The following is a 13,527-nucleotide window of genomic DNA, read 5'->3' on the forward strand; positions in this document are numbered from 1 at the left end:
TCTGTCCCCCAACACCAGGACCCCAGAGCCTAAAGCATGAATCCCAGGGGCTTCCCCAGCTCTGGCTGTCCTTCACCCAGGGAACCTCATTTTCCTGCCAGGGTCCACCCTGAAAGCACTCCACACCCCCAAGGCAGAGCTGCAAACTATAATACCTGCAGGGCACAGAGGCAGCAAGTGACTTAGAAGACAGAGGCAAGCAGGCAAGGAGTGACATTCCATGACAGGGAGTGTGGGCAACTCGGGGTGTGCAGCCCCCACTTCTGCTCCAGGGACAGGGACGCCAGGGTCTGCAGTCACTGAGTTCAGCAGGTCACCGCCCACACTCACCTGGGCATCACCAGGAGGTGGACGAGCAGGATGCAGAGGAAGACAAGGCCGGCACAGGCGAAGTCATAGCGGGCCCGGGGGATGGGCGCCAGGCGGTACTGGGGGCAACATGACTGTGAGGGGCTTTCAGCCTCTAGACTCAAGTTCATCATCTTGAAAAAATACTTCACATCCCTCCTTGAGCCCCGTGTGATGTCACATTTAGTAACTTCCATTCGTCTGCATTTGCAGATCCTTTTTCAGGTTGAGAAGCCATGCCTCCCCCTGTCGTATCCCTAATCAGGGCACTGGCTTTATTTCCATGGTCCTGAAGAGCACTCGGCCCCATGGACAGGAGCCAAGTCTGAGGCCCTGGGGCTGCTAGTCCATCTGACCTCACCCTAAACCAAGTTACCAGAAGACTGGGCCTGAATCCCTGACCTGCAGGTAAGAGATCCCATGTGACCCCAGCCCCGAGAGGGCCCCTGCCACGGTCAGGTTCAGAGGGCATCCTAGGCTAGCAGGAAGGCCTGGCACATTTGCTAGTGACCTCCCCCAGGGAGCTCCAGGGAAGGACCCTTCCCTCCAGTCCTTCCTCAAGCCGCTTCTGAGGGTAAGGGCAGCTCAGAACCTGAGAGGTGCAGGCCTCTGCCAGGTGAGGGCTGAATTACATGAGGACATGTGTGCCCCCAGTCACATGGGAGGCAGAACATGCTGGGACAGTCCTGCTAAGGCTGAGGCCAGATTTGGGGTTTTCCTCAATGGGAAGCCCATCCTGGGAGCCTGGGGCACTCAAGGGCCTCATCTGCTGAGATTCTGGCCATTACTGGAGCAAAAGACTTCCAAAAACAGTGTGAGCAGATCCCGGTGAGAGCTCCGGGTCAGGGAGTGAGGCCATCGGGCCAGAGCCCAGGCTGGGGCTGCACTGTCCATGCCGCAGCCAGCTGCAGGAAGTCCCCTCCCTGTGTAGCTGCCCTGGGACTTCCACCCCTGCACAGGCCTCACCTCGCGCTCGAAGCCCTTCTCCAGGAATATGGGACCAAAGGTGTAGAAGTCATCGGACTTGGAGCAGCAGGGCCTGGAAGACAGCAGTGTGAGGTGGGCACCCACGGCACCCCTCAAGAGGCTTCTGGGGGAAGGGGAGGAGCCACGTGGGCCACCAGGCTGAGGACACTACAGGAGCCTGCTCACATGGAGCCTCACCGTGTGGAGCTGAGCCCCTCAATAGCCGACAGCATCTCGTCGTCATAGGAGTCGTCCTCAGACCGCCCCTTGGGGGATGTGCTCCTGGAAACAGACACCCCCACTGTGTGGCCCTAGGCACCCACATCTGTTCACTCAGAGGAATGTGGGTGAGGTGATACACTGTGGGCTTACCAGAGTGTAGGGCCACAGGGGGTTGGGGCAGGGCGTGCTGAGGCCCAGAGAGTGCAAGTGAAGGCTCAGCCTCACCCGGAGGGCAGACTCCCAACCCCAGTCCTAGGGCTCCTCTGCTTCTCCCAGAGTCCACACACCCCAAAGCTCTCACCAACAGCCCCACTGGCCTTGCCCTGGGGTGCTCAGCTGGGTCACCAGCAGAGGAGGGGCCTTAGAAATGGTGGCCCCTAGAAATGCTCTGTCCCGAGATGTGGCTGGGTCCCAGACTGGTCAGGGCCACCTGCCTGGAGGAGGTGACCACAGCAGAACTTGGCCAGGCAGGCAGGGCACAAATGGACAGAAGAAAGGGTTGGCACACGCACCTGTCAGGGGTCCTGTGGCGCCGCAGGGGAATGGCCTGGAAGGGACCAGAGGAGAGGCTTCATTCCCCACACCCTGGCCCTACAGCCCCTCACAGCCTGGGTGTGTAGCCTAAAGTGGAACCAGGTGTGGAAGCACAGAGGACAGGACATTCCCAGCTCCCGGGAGCCCCTCCTACTGTCTGCCCTGCCCCAAAAATCTGGAGGGAGGTGGGGCAGAGTGCACCCACTTTACAGCCACATGGAGGCTCCCCGGCCCTTCTCAGGACCCACACCCAGTCCTCTGGTCAGGCTCAGGGCACCTACCTTGAGTCTCCGCCCGTTTGGGACAGGGGTCTCACTGCTGCTCACGCTGTCCCGGTGGTTGAGGTGTGCGAAGGGCCGTGCGGCACCCCAGGACTCAAGGTAGCGGGTCATGCGCACAGAAGCCCGCATCTTCAGGGCTGCATCCCCTTTGGGCTTGGGGAGGTGCTGGCTGGGCGGAGGCAGCTGCTGGCTCTACAGGCAGAGACACTGGTCTGTGCCACTATCCCTCTGCCACCCCTCTGGCTCCACGTGAAATGTAACCCAGTTACAGGAGGGCCAAGGCCAAAGTTGCAGAGGACCCCAGCTCAGTCTCTGCCCCTGCCCAGGTTGAAAAGAGGCTAGTGGTCATATAGTCGCTGCCCAGGGCCAGAGCCTGCTCTGTCTGCCAGACTAAGGGATGGGTTCAGGTCCTCACCCTAAGGCTCACCTGCCCCAGGCTCTGGGAACAGCGAGCCCTAGGGGCTGAATGCCCACAGCCCCTCCCATGAGACACCCCAGGAAGGTGACTCCCAGGGCAGCATCCTGCTCGCCAACCAACATGTGGCCAGCACATGCTCCTTCCTTCCTGTGGGGAGCAGCCAATGTGGGGATTGCTGGCCCGTACCCAGACATACCAGCCAAGGCACAGCAAAATAGCTTTCCAGAGTTCCACTCACATGGCCCCCACGTCATTCACCTGCTGGCTCAGCACCATCTAGGGACTCTGGCTTACCCAGGCAGTGTGTGAGAGGCCTGCCCTGCCCACTCCCCTACTGAGCCCAAACTCCCTAAAACAGCACCCTGGGACTTCCCCAGGCAAAGCTGGGAAAGGGGAAGGGAAAGAAAAACCCCTGGCTACCAGAAACAAGCCTGGGCCACTTTGCTGCCCTCCAGGAGTCCTGTCCCCAGGGCCCCACCAGCACCCACAGGCGAAAGCACCTAAGCCTCAAGTACTAGCCAAGCCAAAATAGCAAGAGGAGGCTAGAAACTTGTAGCCTCCTTTGGGGATAGAAACACTTAAATGCCCAGCCTAATGTCTGCATAGCCCCAGGGAATTCAGCCTTGGTAAGGGTCCCAGGGTCAGAAAAAGGAGATGCTGGATCTGGGGTATGGGGCAGTGTTCCTGTCACCCCCTCCACTGCTGCCAGTGCCGCTTGCATGCATGTTAGAACATCGGAGCCAGTCTCCAGCCCCTGAGAAATAGCTAAGTGTGTAATAAAGACCCGGGGCTCTGAGTCAACCCCACCTGTTGAAAACAGGTACGAGATTGGCATGAGGCCTATAAAGGGTAGGCACTGCCCAGGGGTGCCCACCAGGGCCAGCCCCCCAGGATGGCACACCCACATGCACAGATACAGCAAGTCAGGGCTGGCAGGTGTGGAGCTGGGGACAACCTCCATGTCCTCCAGGGAGCTGCATTTGGACAGCATGTTAGGGGCTCTGCTGCCAATTTTGCATCCCTAAAAGGGAGACAAGACGCTCCCCACCAGGTCCCCTCCAGGGAGATGTGCTGGGGTGAGGAAGACTGTAACAAGCCCTTCACACCCATTTGCAGCTATGTGAATAAACAGAAAGGGCAAGGGTGTACAGCCCGAGGCTGCCGTGCGGGTGTGGAGCTGTCTGCAGCCACTTCCGAGCAGTGGGCGCTGCTTCTCATCTCAAAGCCACCTGAGCAGCCACTCCATGCCAGTTGCCATCCTGGGCACATCGTGGACATACTGCAGGGGGAAGCTACCCACAGGACCTTATGGTAACAACAAATGCAGAGAAAGGCAAATAAGCAGGGTCCTTTGGGGCCGTGGGACAGTGAAGTCAAGAGATCAGGGTGGTTTTCCCCAGTGCTAACCCTACAGGAATGTGATATGATAGGAGTCCAGGGACAAAGGCAGCGGGGCCAGGGAGGGCTGAGTTGGGGAGTGGATGCTGGGGAGACTCGTAAGCTGCCCCCAAATGTGGCAGGAGAGAAAGGGAGCTGTAAAGAGCCCAGGGTGTGGGGCTGAGGCTCCTGAGCAAGCCCCAGTGCTGATTCACAGAGCAGCCACAGCATCGGCTCCTTCCCTGAAGCATCAGAGGGACCCCCCTGCCTGGAGCTGTGGGGAGCAGCCTGAGCGCCCTGAGCCAGGCAGACAGAGGTCAGAGCCGGCGCTGGAGCTTCCTGTCCAGGACCCACTCCCAGTCATTCCTGCTACGGTGAGTTTTGCTCAAAGCCTGTGTAGATTGTGGAAGTTGACGCTCCCAGGTAAATAAAGCGGCGACTGCTACTGCAGAGGGCCTGAGATGTGCCTGCTGCAATGGTGTGGCCGCAACTCGGCTCATGCTCTTCCTCAGGCAGTGGCACCTCAGTCCTTGCCATCCTCACACCCAGTGGCCCTGCCAGCCCCGTTCCCCACCACCTCTGATCTGCGTACCCGGGGGTCGATGACCAGGTAGGTGCGGATGTTCATTTCTTTCAGGTAAGGGTCCCGCTGCTGCCCCTGTCCATCTTCCACCTCGTAGGCCTTGTCCAGGTGGTTCAGTGTTGCCTCTGTGATGTGTACCCGGCTGGGAGAGACCCAGGTCAGACACAGCAGCAGGGCCCAGAGAGGGCTGGCACCCAGCTGGGGATGCATAGCAAAAGGACCAACCAGGGCCAAACCTCAGGCTGGCTCCCCAGACCATGTGCACACCGACTGTGTCCCCAGCCTCCACAGCTAACCAGCCCCAACCTCCCTCAGCCCACAGAGTGTTCCTGGGGTCTGATCCCACCCCACAAGCCTCACCCAGGGACTCCGGCTGCCTCCATCCTGTTAGCCAGGGACACGTCATGCGACCACACGTCGTACTGCCACTTGCGCAGCCCGATGACGCCACACAGCACATTCCCCGAATGGATGCCCACACGCATGCTGATGTCCACACCTGTGGCCTCCCGTACCTGCCTAGGGCAAGAGTGTAGTCACTCAACGCAGCTAGGACCAGGGGGGCACCTCCTGCTCAGGCGCAGGTGGAGGTCTTAGGTCCAGGCAGGAATGGAGGAAGGAAGCCACCTCCTCAGAGAGCACAGAGCATCTGTCTCTAAGAATGACAAGTGACACGGCCACCTTCAAGCTCAAGAGCTGGGCCAGTCCCAGGAGAGACTTGAGTGGGGGGGGGTGGGCAGGAAAAAGCAGGATCCAATGCTCTGGTCATGGTAGCTCATGTCAGTGGGCCTATGAATCCACCCCTGGCATCCCCTCTGGTAACCTTGCTGGGTCTGAAAATGCTGTTGGTATGCAGACGGGGTCTGGGCACCACCGGTGTGCAGCAGAGACAAGAGACATGTCCCAGGGTGCTCCTGTACAAAGCAGGAACCCTGCACATCACTTTATCACTTGGGCACAAGGATCCCCAAGTTAGAGCTTCTGGGGACCCAGGAGACCATGAGCAGCACCTCTGAACCCTGCTGACTGCAGGGAGAGACAGGGTACAGCAGAGACAGGGCACCACATGTCCAACAGGACTGAGATGGCTTGGAGCCAGGGAGCTAAGGGACATGGGCACACAGTTCAAGGCAAGCTGCCAAGGCCACACAGCGATCACACTGCGGTCACATAGGCGTGGTCCTGAGCCAGGCTGGGACCAGCACTGACTCTGGTGGTGACTCTCCCAGCAGCACAGGCCACTCTGGCAAGGCTTCAGGAAGTTTATGGGGGACACCTGGGAGCCATGGGCAGCCCTGCCAAACCCAAGCCTCCCTGGCCTCTGCCAGTTTGGTCCACAGGAGTCCTTCCCACAGAGCCCAGAAGACCTCGAGAGGGGCAGGGGGCTGGCGGGAAGGAGCCTGAGGGCCAGAGCCTGACTCACAGGAGCAGGAAGCAGATGGGACCTTCGGTTGCACCTGGCTCCAAGGGCCCCTGCTGTCCTCCCTGAGTCCCCCTCGTGCTATTGAGACTGTCCTGGGAGAGATGGCATGGGGCTTACCCGTCCTCCCATCACCAGTTCCGAGATCCTGAGATCTGAGGATGCAGTTCCAGGCAGAGCAAGAGCAGAGTTTGCTGAGGATCCAAGTCACCCAACTCCCAGCCTCCAGTGCATCCCCCACCTGCCCAGGGCCCTGGCACCTACTTAATGGCCTCGCATATGTCCAGCCCCATCTTCACACAGTTCCGGGCATGAGTGGGAAGGGAGACGGGCAAGCCTGACACACAGTAGTAGCAGTCACCCAGGATCTTGATCCGCATGCACTCGTTGGCCTACAAGCAAGGGGCCTGGTCAGTGGAGTCTGAGGCCACACGCCCAAGGAGCTAGCCTCTTACCACCCACAGCAGCTGCTTCTGAGCCTGGCAGGACTGGGGCCCCAGGGACATTGGGGGAACCCCAACCAAGAATGCAGGGGCGAAAGCAAGTGTTCACAAGGGCCTTTGCTCTGTTTCATCTGCCCATACCTTGTCTGAGCACCTACTGAATACCTGTGCTGGGCTAGGCAGTGGGACAGAGCAGAAAGGGAGACCAATGTGAACCCCTCAACTGTGAGCCACACAGGCTGGAAGAGCACTAAGCTGCTGCAGAGTACTAAGAGGAAATGAGGCCTGGCGAGAGAGGAGGTACCCAGGAGCAGAGCTGGAGGCCACTCGCAGAGTAACATCTGAGCAAAGACCCAAAGAAGTAGAGCGAGGAAGCCATGCCAGTACCTGGCGGAAGCACGTTCCAGGTGCATGCAAAGGCGCGGGGACCAGCAAGTTGTCTGAGACAACCAGGATGGGAAGGAGGAGGAAGGGTAGCAGGTGCCCTAAACCAGAGTCAGCAGGTGTCAGTTGCAGCCTAGAGATGGCCCTGCTTTGGAGAGTGCAGAAAAAGGCAGGAAGGAAGGAGGGTCGGAGAATGGAGAGGCTGCGTCCTCCTGAGAGAACCCAAGGAGCCAGTGGGGATGACTTTGGCCCGATCTGAGGCTGTGGTCCAGCCTCCACCCCACCACAGCCCTCGGCAAGGGCAGCCTCCAGTACCCAGGCCTTGTGGGTGAGTTTTAAGGACTCTGAGAAGGACCCTATGCAGACATGAGGCTCTGACCTAAAGTCCTGAAGTGCCTGCTCATTGATGCTAGTCCCTCGGCGCCAGCAGCAGCCTTACACTCTGCCTTGACCCCACAGTGCCCTCCTACAAGGTGCCATGGGCTGCCATGCTGCTGGACCATCTGTCCCAGGTCTGGATCATGGCCTGTGCGCATCTTTCCCTGGCCTGGGGATAACTGTCTGGTGTCAATGACCCAGCACCCTGGCATAACACAGCCTCCTCTCTTGTGTGCCTGCACGGCCCTGGCCCTGGCAGGTACACGCTGGGCACAGTGGCTTTAGTAGAGAGAAGGTGTCAGAGGAACTGTTATGTCTAAACCGTCCTGACATCCTCTCAAGCAGACATGTGGCTGGCCTGGGCTGTCAGGAATTCAGGGGAACTTAGCCACGTGCCCACACTGCTCCTCCACAAGCTGATGGGCCTGCAGTGTCCTTGACAGTGGGAAGTTAGAGGGCAGGGTCCTGAGCCTTGGGCCCTGAGAAGAGGTAGGTATTTCGGGATCTGATCACTGACAGCAGTAAAGGCTGGGGTCACCCTGCTTGTCTACCTGAAAACTGGAGAAGCAATTGAACCAGGGCTCAGGGATCTGCGGGGAAAGGAGAGGTGTCCAACATGGGGACACAATGTCCTGCTGGCTCTGAAGCCAGAGAGCTCCTGAAGGAAGGCTCCAGGGTGGCCTAACTTCTGAGCCTCTCAGTCCACAATGCTCTCCAGGACACCACTGGCCAGGGGTATCTAACACTGTTGGTTATCCTCAGTGATGGGGAGCTTGGCCCTGTAAGGGGGAGCCTGCTCCTGGTGGGGCAGTCCCTCTCAGGACTGAACATCTCTGATCATGAAGAATTCTTTGCAGGGAGGAGCCTGAGCTTGTCTCCCATCAATTCTGGACCACTGTCCCTCCCTAAAGTCACCTGAGGGCCTCCTAGAAACTCTGATGGGTGTAGACACTAGCGCTGGTGTTTTAGCTTTCCAGGTGATTTACACGTGCAGCCAAGAGAGGGAGCCACTGCCTTACACCTCCCCTGTAGTCCTACTTAGTTAGGGGCAACGACTTCCAGAAAGTCTGCCCTAACCACCTGCCCAGCCCCAGCACCGGCTTTAAAACACATGAGCAACCCAAGAGCAGCCCAGGCTCACAGGAGCCAGGAAGCCTCAGGCCATTTGGTAAATTAATGAAAAATCCTCCTGTCTGGTACAGCTGTGCCCCTCAGTAGTATCCCTGTCCCCTGAATACCTGGCTCTGCATCACTCTAAGGCACACAGCTTTCTGTCCACATGCTGTTCTCCTATCCAAAACACCATTCCCTCTCCTCTTTGGATCTCTTTTTTAGGTTTTTCAAATTTTCCTGTGCACAGGATTTACTTGGCATCTTGTGAAAAGTAGGTTCTGGGTGACACAGGGCACCTGCAGCCCTCAAGACTGCCAGGTGAGACTTTGCATAGGGAGGAGGAAGCCACCTTCCACAGGTGGCTGAGTGCCCTGCCTGAGCTCCTGGACCCTATCACCCCAGATGTGTGCAGCACCTCCCCACCAGCCCCACCCAGTGTTGGGGAGCAGGATTCCTGCAGCCTTGGCCACCACATAACAATTCTCCCAAACCTCATCTGGGGTCTTGAGAGCAAGAATGCTAAAACTCAGCCAAGGGTCCAGTCTCCTCACGGGGCAGGGGCCAGGCTCACCTTGGCGATCTGGTCAAACTTGCCGAACAGCTCATTCAGCATTACCACAAGCTCTTTGGGGGAGCAGTCGCTGGCCAGTTGAGTGAAGCCCACGATGTCTGCGTACAGGATACTGGGGGCAGGCCAGAGTCAGGGTCAGGACCAAGGCCTCGTGAGGCCCAGTCAGTCCTGGACCCCCATCTGACAGGAGAGATATCCCAGCCATAAGGACAGAGCAAGTTTCAGAGGCTTCTCATGACAGCAGGACAGAGTTGACTCTGGCAATAGTGGCCCATCACTGCAGACATTCCAGGGGGTAACGCCCAGGCAGCTCTGGACCCTGGTCCCCTTCTTGTACCCAGATGCTTGTCCTATGTAAGACCAGAACTAAACTCCTCTTGTTCCCTTAAGCCTGCAGAACACCCATTCTGCAGATGGGCAGACTGAGGCTCCAGGGGGAGAACAATAACTCCCACCACATCTCCCTGCCCCGCAACCCAGAGGGACAGCAGTAAGGCAGTAGCCTGGGACTGCATGCAGGGGTTCAGAGATGGGCGAGCTCACAGCATGCATGGACTAACTCCTCTCTGCACCCTCACGCAGTGCCCTTCATACCCTTCCGATCAGCCCAGGACACGGTCAGGGCTGGGGGCTTCACCTCCCATTGGGGGGATAAGGGATCTTCCCTACCACCAGCCTGATTCTCATATTTCAGAATCTAATCTGATCCTGGCTCTGGTGAAGCAGAGAGGGGACTGAGGCCCAGGGAGGAAACGTCACCGCCCAGCCTCATGTTGGTGGGGCCTGAACCTTGTGATGGGCAGAGGTGACGCCCAACTGACCCGGGACATGGTGGCCCCAGCTCCCAGGGGACACACCCACCTGACGTTCTGGTGCCGCTTGACGTAGAGGCTGTGGAAGTTGTTGTCGGGCATGTAGCGGCGGTCCCCACCCTCCTTGAGCCGCTCAATGATGGCCAGCTTCATGCCCATGGAGATGTGGGCTGGCAGCACGGACAGCAGCAGGTTCTCCTGGGTAAAGGCGGGCAGACCAGTAGGGTACCAGTAGGGTGACCATCGGGACAGGCAGGATGGCATCAAGCCCCAGGCTGGCCTACTTGGCCTCTATTCTCCCTGCCCACCTTACCAGTCTTCCCATGATGCCAGCTCATCCTCTGCAGGCTTACACCCAGCATTAACCCAACCCAACAGTTTTTCATGTCCCTAAAGGCCCAGGGAGTGGGAGCCATGGGGGTCTAGCCAGGCATGCTGTTACAGTTTAGATTTTAAATCTCACCCAAGAGTCTCATGGCTCCCAAGGTGGGGCTTTCGGAAAGTGGTTGGATTTTGGGGGTGCTACACTCATCAGTCAATGAATCCATTACTAAGCTCATAGCTGACTGCACTGTTAGGAGGCGGAGCCTGGGTGAAGGAGGCAGGGCCTGAGTGAAGCCGGGAGGTCCTGGGAAGTTGGAGAATGTCTCCCTCTTTCTGGCTCTTCCTGCTCTCTCTGCTTCCTGGCTGCCATGAGGGAGCAGTTTTGTTTACACCCTTCCACCATGCCATTTCTGCTTTAAAGTCAGCCGACCCTGAACCTTCTGAAATCATGAGCCAAATAAATCTCCTCCTTTAAAGTGCATGTGTCAGTCAGGTATTTGGTCCCAGGCATGGGAAACTGACTAAGCAGGCTGGGTGCTCCAAGAGCTCAACAAGCGCCTGCTGTCTAACAGAGAGGAGAAGGATGGAGTTGTGCGGAGGGTGGAGGTCTGGGGGCGGGGCAGGAAGACTTGGCAGGGCCTGGCATGGATCCAGAGGAGCAGGGTCCTCACCTGCTGGCGCTTCTCAATGCGCAGCTTCTTGCGGATCTGGATGCACTTAACAGTGTAGGTGAAGAGGTCCCGGGAGGCATCCTGCATCTGGTGCTTGTGGAAAGCACCCGTGACATTCCCACACAGGAGAATAGTGGCATTGGCCAGCAGCTGAGGGCAGGCAAGGCAAGGCATTCATCCTTGCACATCCATCCCTCCCTGGACCTCGCCCCCTTGGCAAATAGGAATGAGTGCTTTCCCATTTCCCGGCCCCCAACCCACACAGATGGGTACTGTTCCTGGGGTAGGCAGAGACACTGAGGCCCAGACAGGGGCTGATCTGCTCATGAGTCACTGTGACTGCAAGACCAGGCCTAGGCCCTCCCTGAGTCCAGGGGCACCTGTCTTGCCCAGTAGGGCTTGGCCAGTGGAGGCCAGGGAGGCCAGACACTTCCAAGGAAGCAAAAGCGGCCGCTTCACAGAGCCAACAGCAGTCATGGGAGGGGGAAGGCAGAATGGTGGCCCAGGGCCTCCACTCGCGAGTGGGCACCCAGGTGAACTAGAGGCACAGAGTCCTCTCAGACATCTCCACATCCCTTCTGCCCATGAGCAAGTGTATGCACCACACAAGCAGAAGATGTGCTGCCCAGGGCCATGTCCCCTGCCCATCAAGTCAGGGCCCTGGGAAGACCTCAGGAGCAGCCCTCTCTCCACAGGGTGCCAAGGTGAGCAGCACAGGGTGGAACCCAGCAGACTCAGAGGAAGCCCAGCCCAGCCTGTCTGCAGGCTTGGTTCCCAAGTCTCAGTTTCTGATCGCCCTGACCACACACCCCACCCTGGCCCTCGGCCTGCCACTCACCTGCAGCCCCATCCCAACGCTGGGTGCTGTGAAGGTGCCAAACACCAGGAGGTGGGAGATGGTGGAGACCACACCCACAGTGATGGCTGCCTGCATGCTGAAGGGCAGCAGCGTGTACACCACGAAGACCACGAACAGGAAGAAGGGTACCTGGAGACCGGGTGTCAGGAGACAGGTTGGCCGCATGGCCTGGGCCTGGAGACAGCCTAGCATGAAGGTGACAGCAGGCCCCACAGCCTCTGGACTCCTGGGGCCAGCTCTCCCAGGGCCCTCTGAGCTGGGGCAGCCCAGCACCTCTCTCCCTTTATGGCCACACACAGCGGCAGACACAACAAACACAAAGCACCAGCCTGCACCAGTCCTCCTTTCCTATGCACTGTCTATGACAGGGCCCTGTGGCTGTGACCAGGGCACCCCTGCTTGATGCCCTGACAGGATGGGATGCTGGCCAGAGCCCTCCTGTGCTGCCTGAGCAGTGCAGCCCCACCTGCCCCCTAGCCCCAGTGGGCCCTGAACCCTCCCTGCCTCCAGTTATAGGGTTTCAAGAGCCTCACTCCCCTGGGCCACCGGAGCAGCTCACAGAGCAGAGCCATAGTTCCTCCACAAGGCAAGTCATATCTGGGACACAAGCTGGGTGAGAAGGAGCCTTTCTTTTAGATAAGGGCAGGTAACCCGGTGGGGAGCAGCCTACAAGCTGCTGCAGCTACCTCTGCCCCCACCTGGGGGGAGCCACCCCAGGATGAGCCAGTAGAGGAGAGCAGAGTCAGGAAAAGTGGGGTCTGGCTACCCTGTGGGATCCTTCCTGGCACAGGAGCTGGTTGGTGCTCTGGGCTGGAGCTCCATCCACTGGGACCAAGTGAGGGTCCCTCCAAAGGCCATGGCCAGACTTCCAAGTGGATGCTCCTCCCAGCCCAGCCCCATCAGCAGACTTGGGGACAGAACTAGTCTGGGGCCCGTCCCGGACCCAGCCTGTAGCACCCAGTGTGGGGGATGAAGCTGAGGGTGTGGAGACTCCGTCCCACCCACCCAGTTACCTGCGCCCATGCACAGGCCGCCCTCCTCCATGCGTTCCAGGCCAGCACATAGCCCAGTGTCACCAGGCAGGCCCAAGTGAGCAGCGCCGAGGCCCGGAGCCATCGCCGGACCAGGCACTCCATGTACACCAGCACATAGAGAGCCACAAACACAGCCAGCGTCACGAATGCCGTACCCAGGACAGCCTGCTGCTCCGAGGGATCCTGGCAGGGCAAACAGACACAGAAATCTTGAACTTACGATCCTCCTGCTTTAGCCTCCTGAGCAACTGGATAACAGATCTGTCCCACTGCTCCTAGCTGCACCTGACTCTTCAAAAATAAACAGAGGAACCAGGTGTGGTGGCACTTGCTTATCCTTCCCAGTGCTCTGGGGAGACTGAGGCTGGACAACTTAGTGACTGAGTATGGAAATAAAAAATGTAAAAAGAACAGGAGATGTGGCTCAGTGCAAAGGCCCTGGTCTCAATTCCCAGTACTGAAAAGAAAAAAAAAAGGAATAAACAACAGGTTCCAGTGGATGCAGGCAGCGGGTGCCCCTCTCATTGTTGCACTGGGAGGGGTTGTGGTGAAGGCTCAGAGGGCAACACAAAAAGACAGCAGAGCAGCTGGCACTGTGCCCACAAGGGCTGGTGCCCCACAGACCTATGTACTCTGTGAGGGCAGGGGCCTGAGCCAGGGTGGCACAGTGGGCACTCAGGGCCACCCAGGGAGTAAAGGGAAATAAGTGCTTGGTGGCTGCAACCACTGAGGTCCAGGCACCCAGTGAAAGTTAACACCCCTGTCTCTGATGTCTGCTTCTGGAACTCT

The 13,527-nt window shown here is 58.6% G+C and overlaps 1 protein-coding gene across 6 annotated transcripts in view; it reads right to left on the bottom strand.

Annotated features, from left to right (window-relative positions):
• Adcy7 (adenylate cyclase 7) overlaps positions 1-13,527 on the bottom strand; it is a 52,711-nt gene that overhangs the window by 8,871 nt on the left and 30,313 nt on the right. For all 6 annotated transcript variants that reach the window (XM_013141364.3, XM_013141365.3, XM_063247141.1 and 3 more), the window contains exons 3-15: positions 12,718-12,921; positions 11,684-11,833; positions 10,846-10,995; positions 9,900-10,048; positions 9,039-9,150; positions 6,414-6,541; positions 5,090-5,248; positions 4,739-4,871; positions 2,352-2,543; positions 2,049-2,083; positions 1,513-1,596; positions 1,315-1,387; positions 331-428 (exon numbers count right to left, since the gene is read on the bottom strand). In XM_013141364.3, coding sequence (XP_012996818.1) covers positions 331-428; positions 1,315-1,387; positions 1,513-1,596; positions 2,049-2,083; positions 2,352-2,543; positions 4,739-4,871; positions 5,090-5,248; positions 6,414-6,541; positions 9,039-9,150; positions 9,900-10,048; positions 10,846-10,995; positions 11,684-11,833; positions 12,718-12,921 — 1,667 coding nt within the window. The remainder of the gene's footprint in view (positions 1-330; positions 429-1,314; positions 1,388-1,512; positions 1,597-2,048; positions 2,084-2,351; positions 2,544-4,738; positions 4,872-5,089; positions 5,249-6,413; positions 6,542-9,038; positions 9,151-9,899; positions 10,049-10,845; positions 10,996-11,683; positions 11,834-12,717; positions 12,922-13,527) is intronic.

This window comes from Cavia porcellus, unplaced genomic scaffold (genome assembly GCF_034190915.1).
Source record: "Cavia porcellus strain 051 isolate PalLab524CR breed Dunkin Hartley unplaced genomic scaffold, mCavPor4.1 scaffold_4, whole genome shotgun sequence".
NCBI classification, from domain to species: Eukaryota; Metazoa; Chordata; class Mammalia; order Rodentia; family Caviidae; genus Cavia; species Cavia porcellus.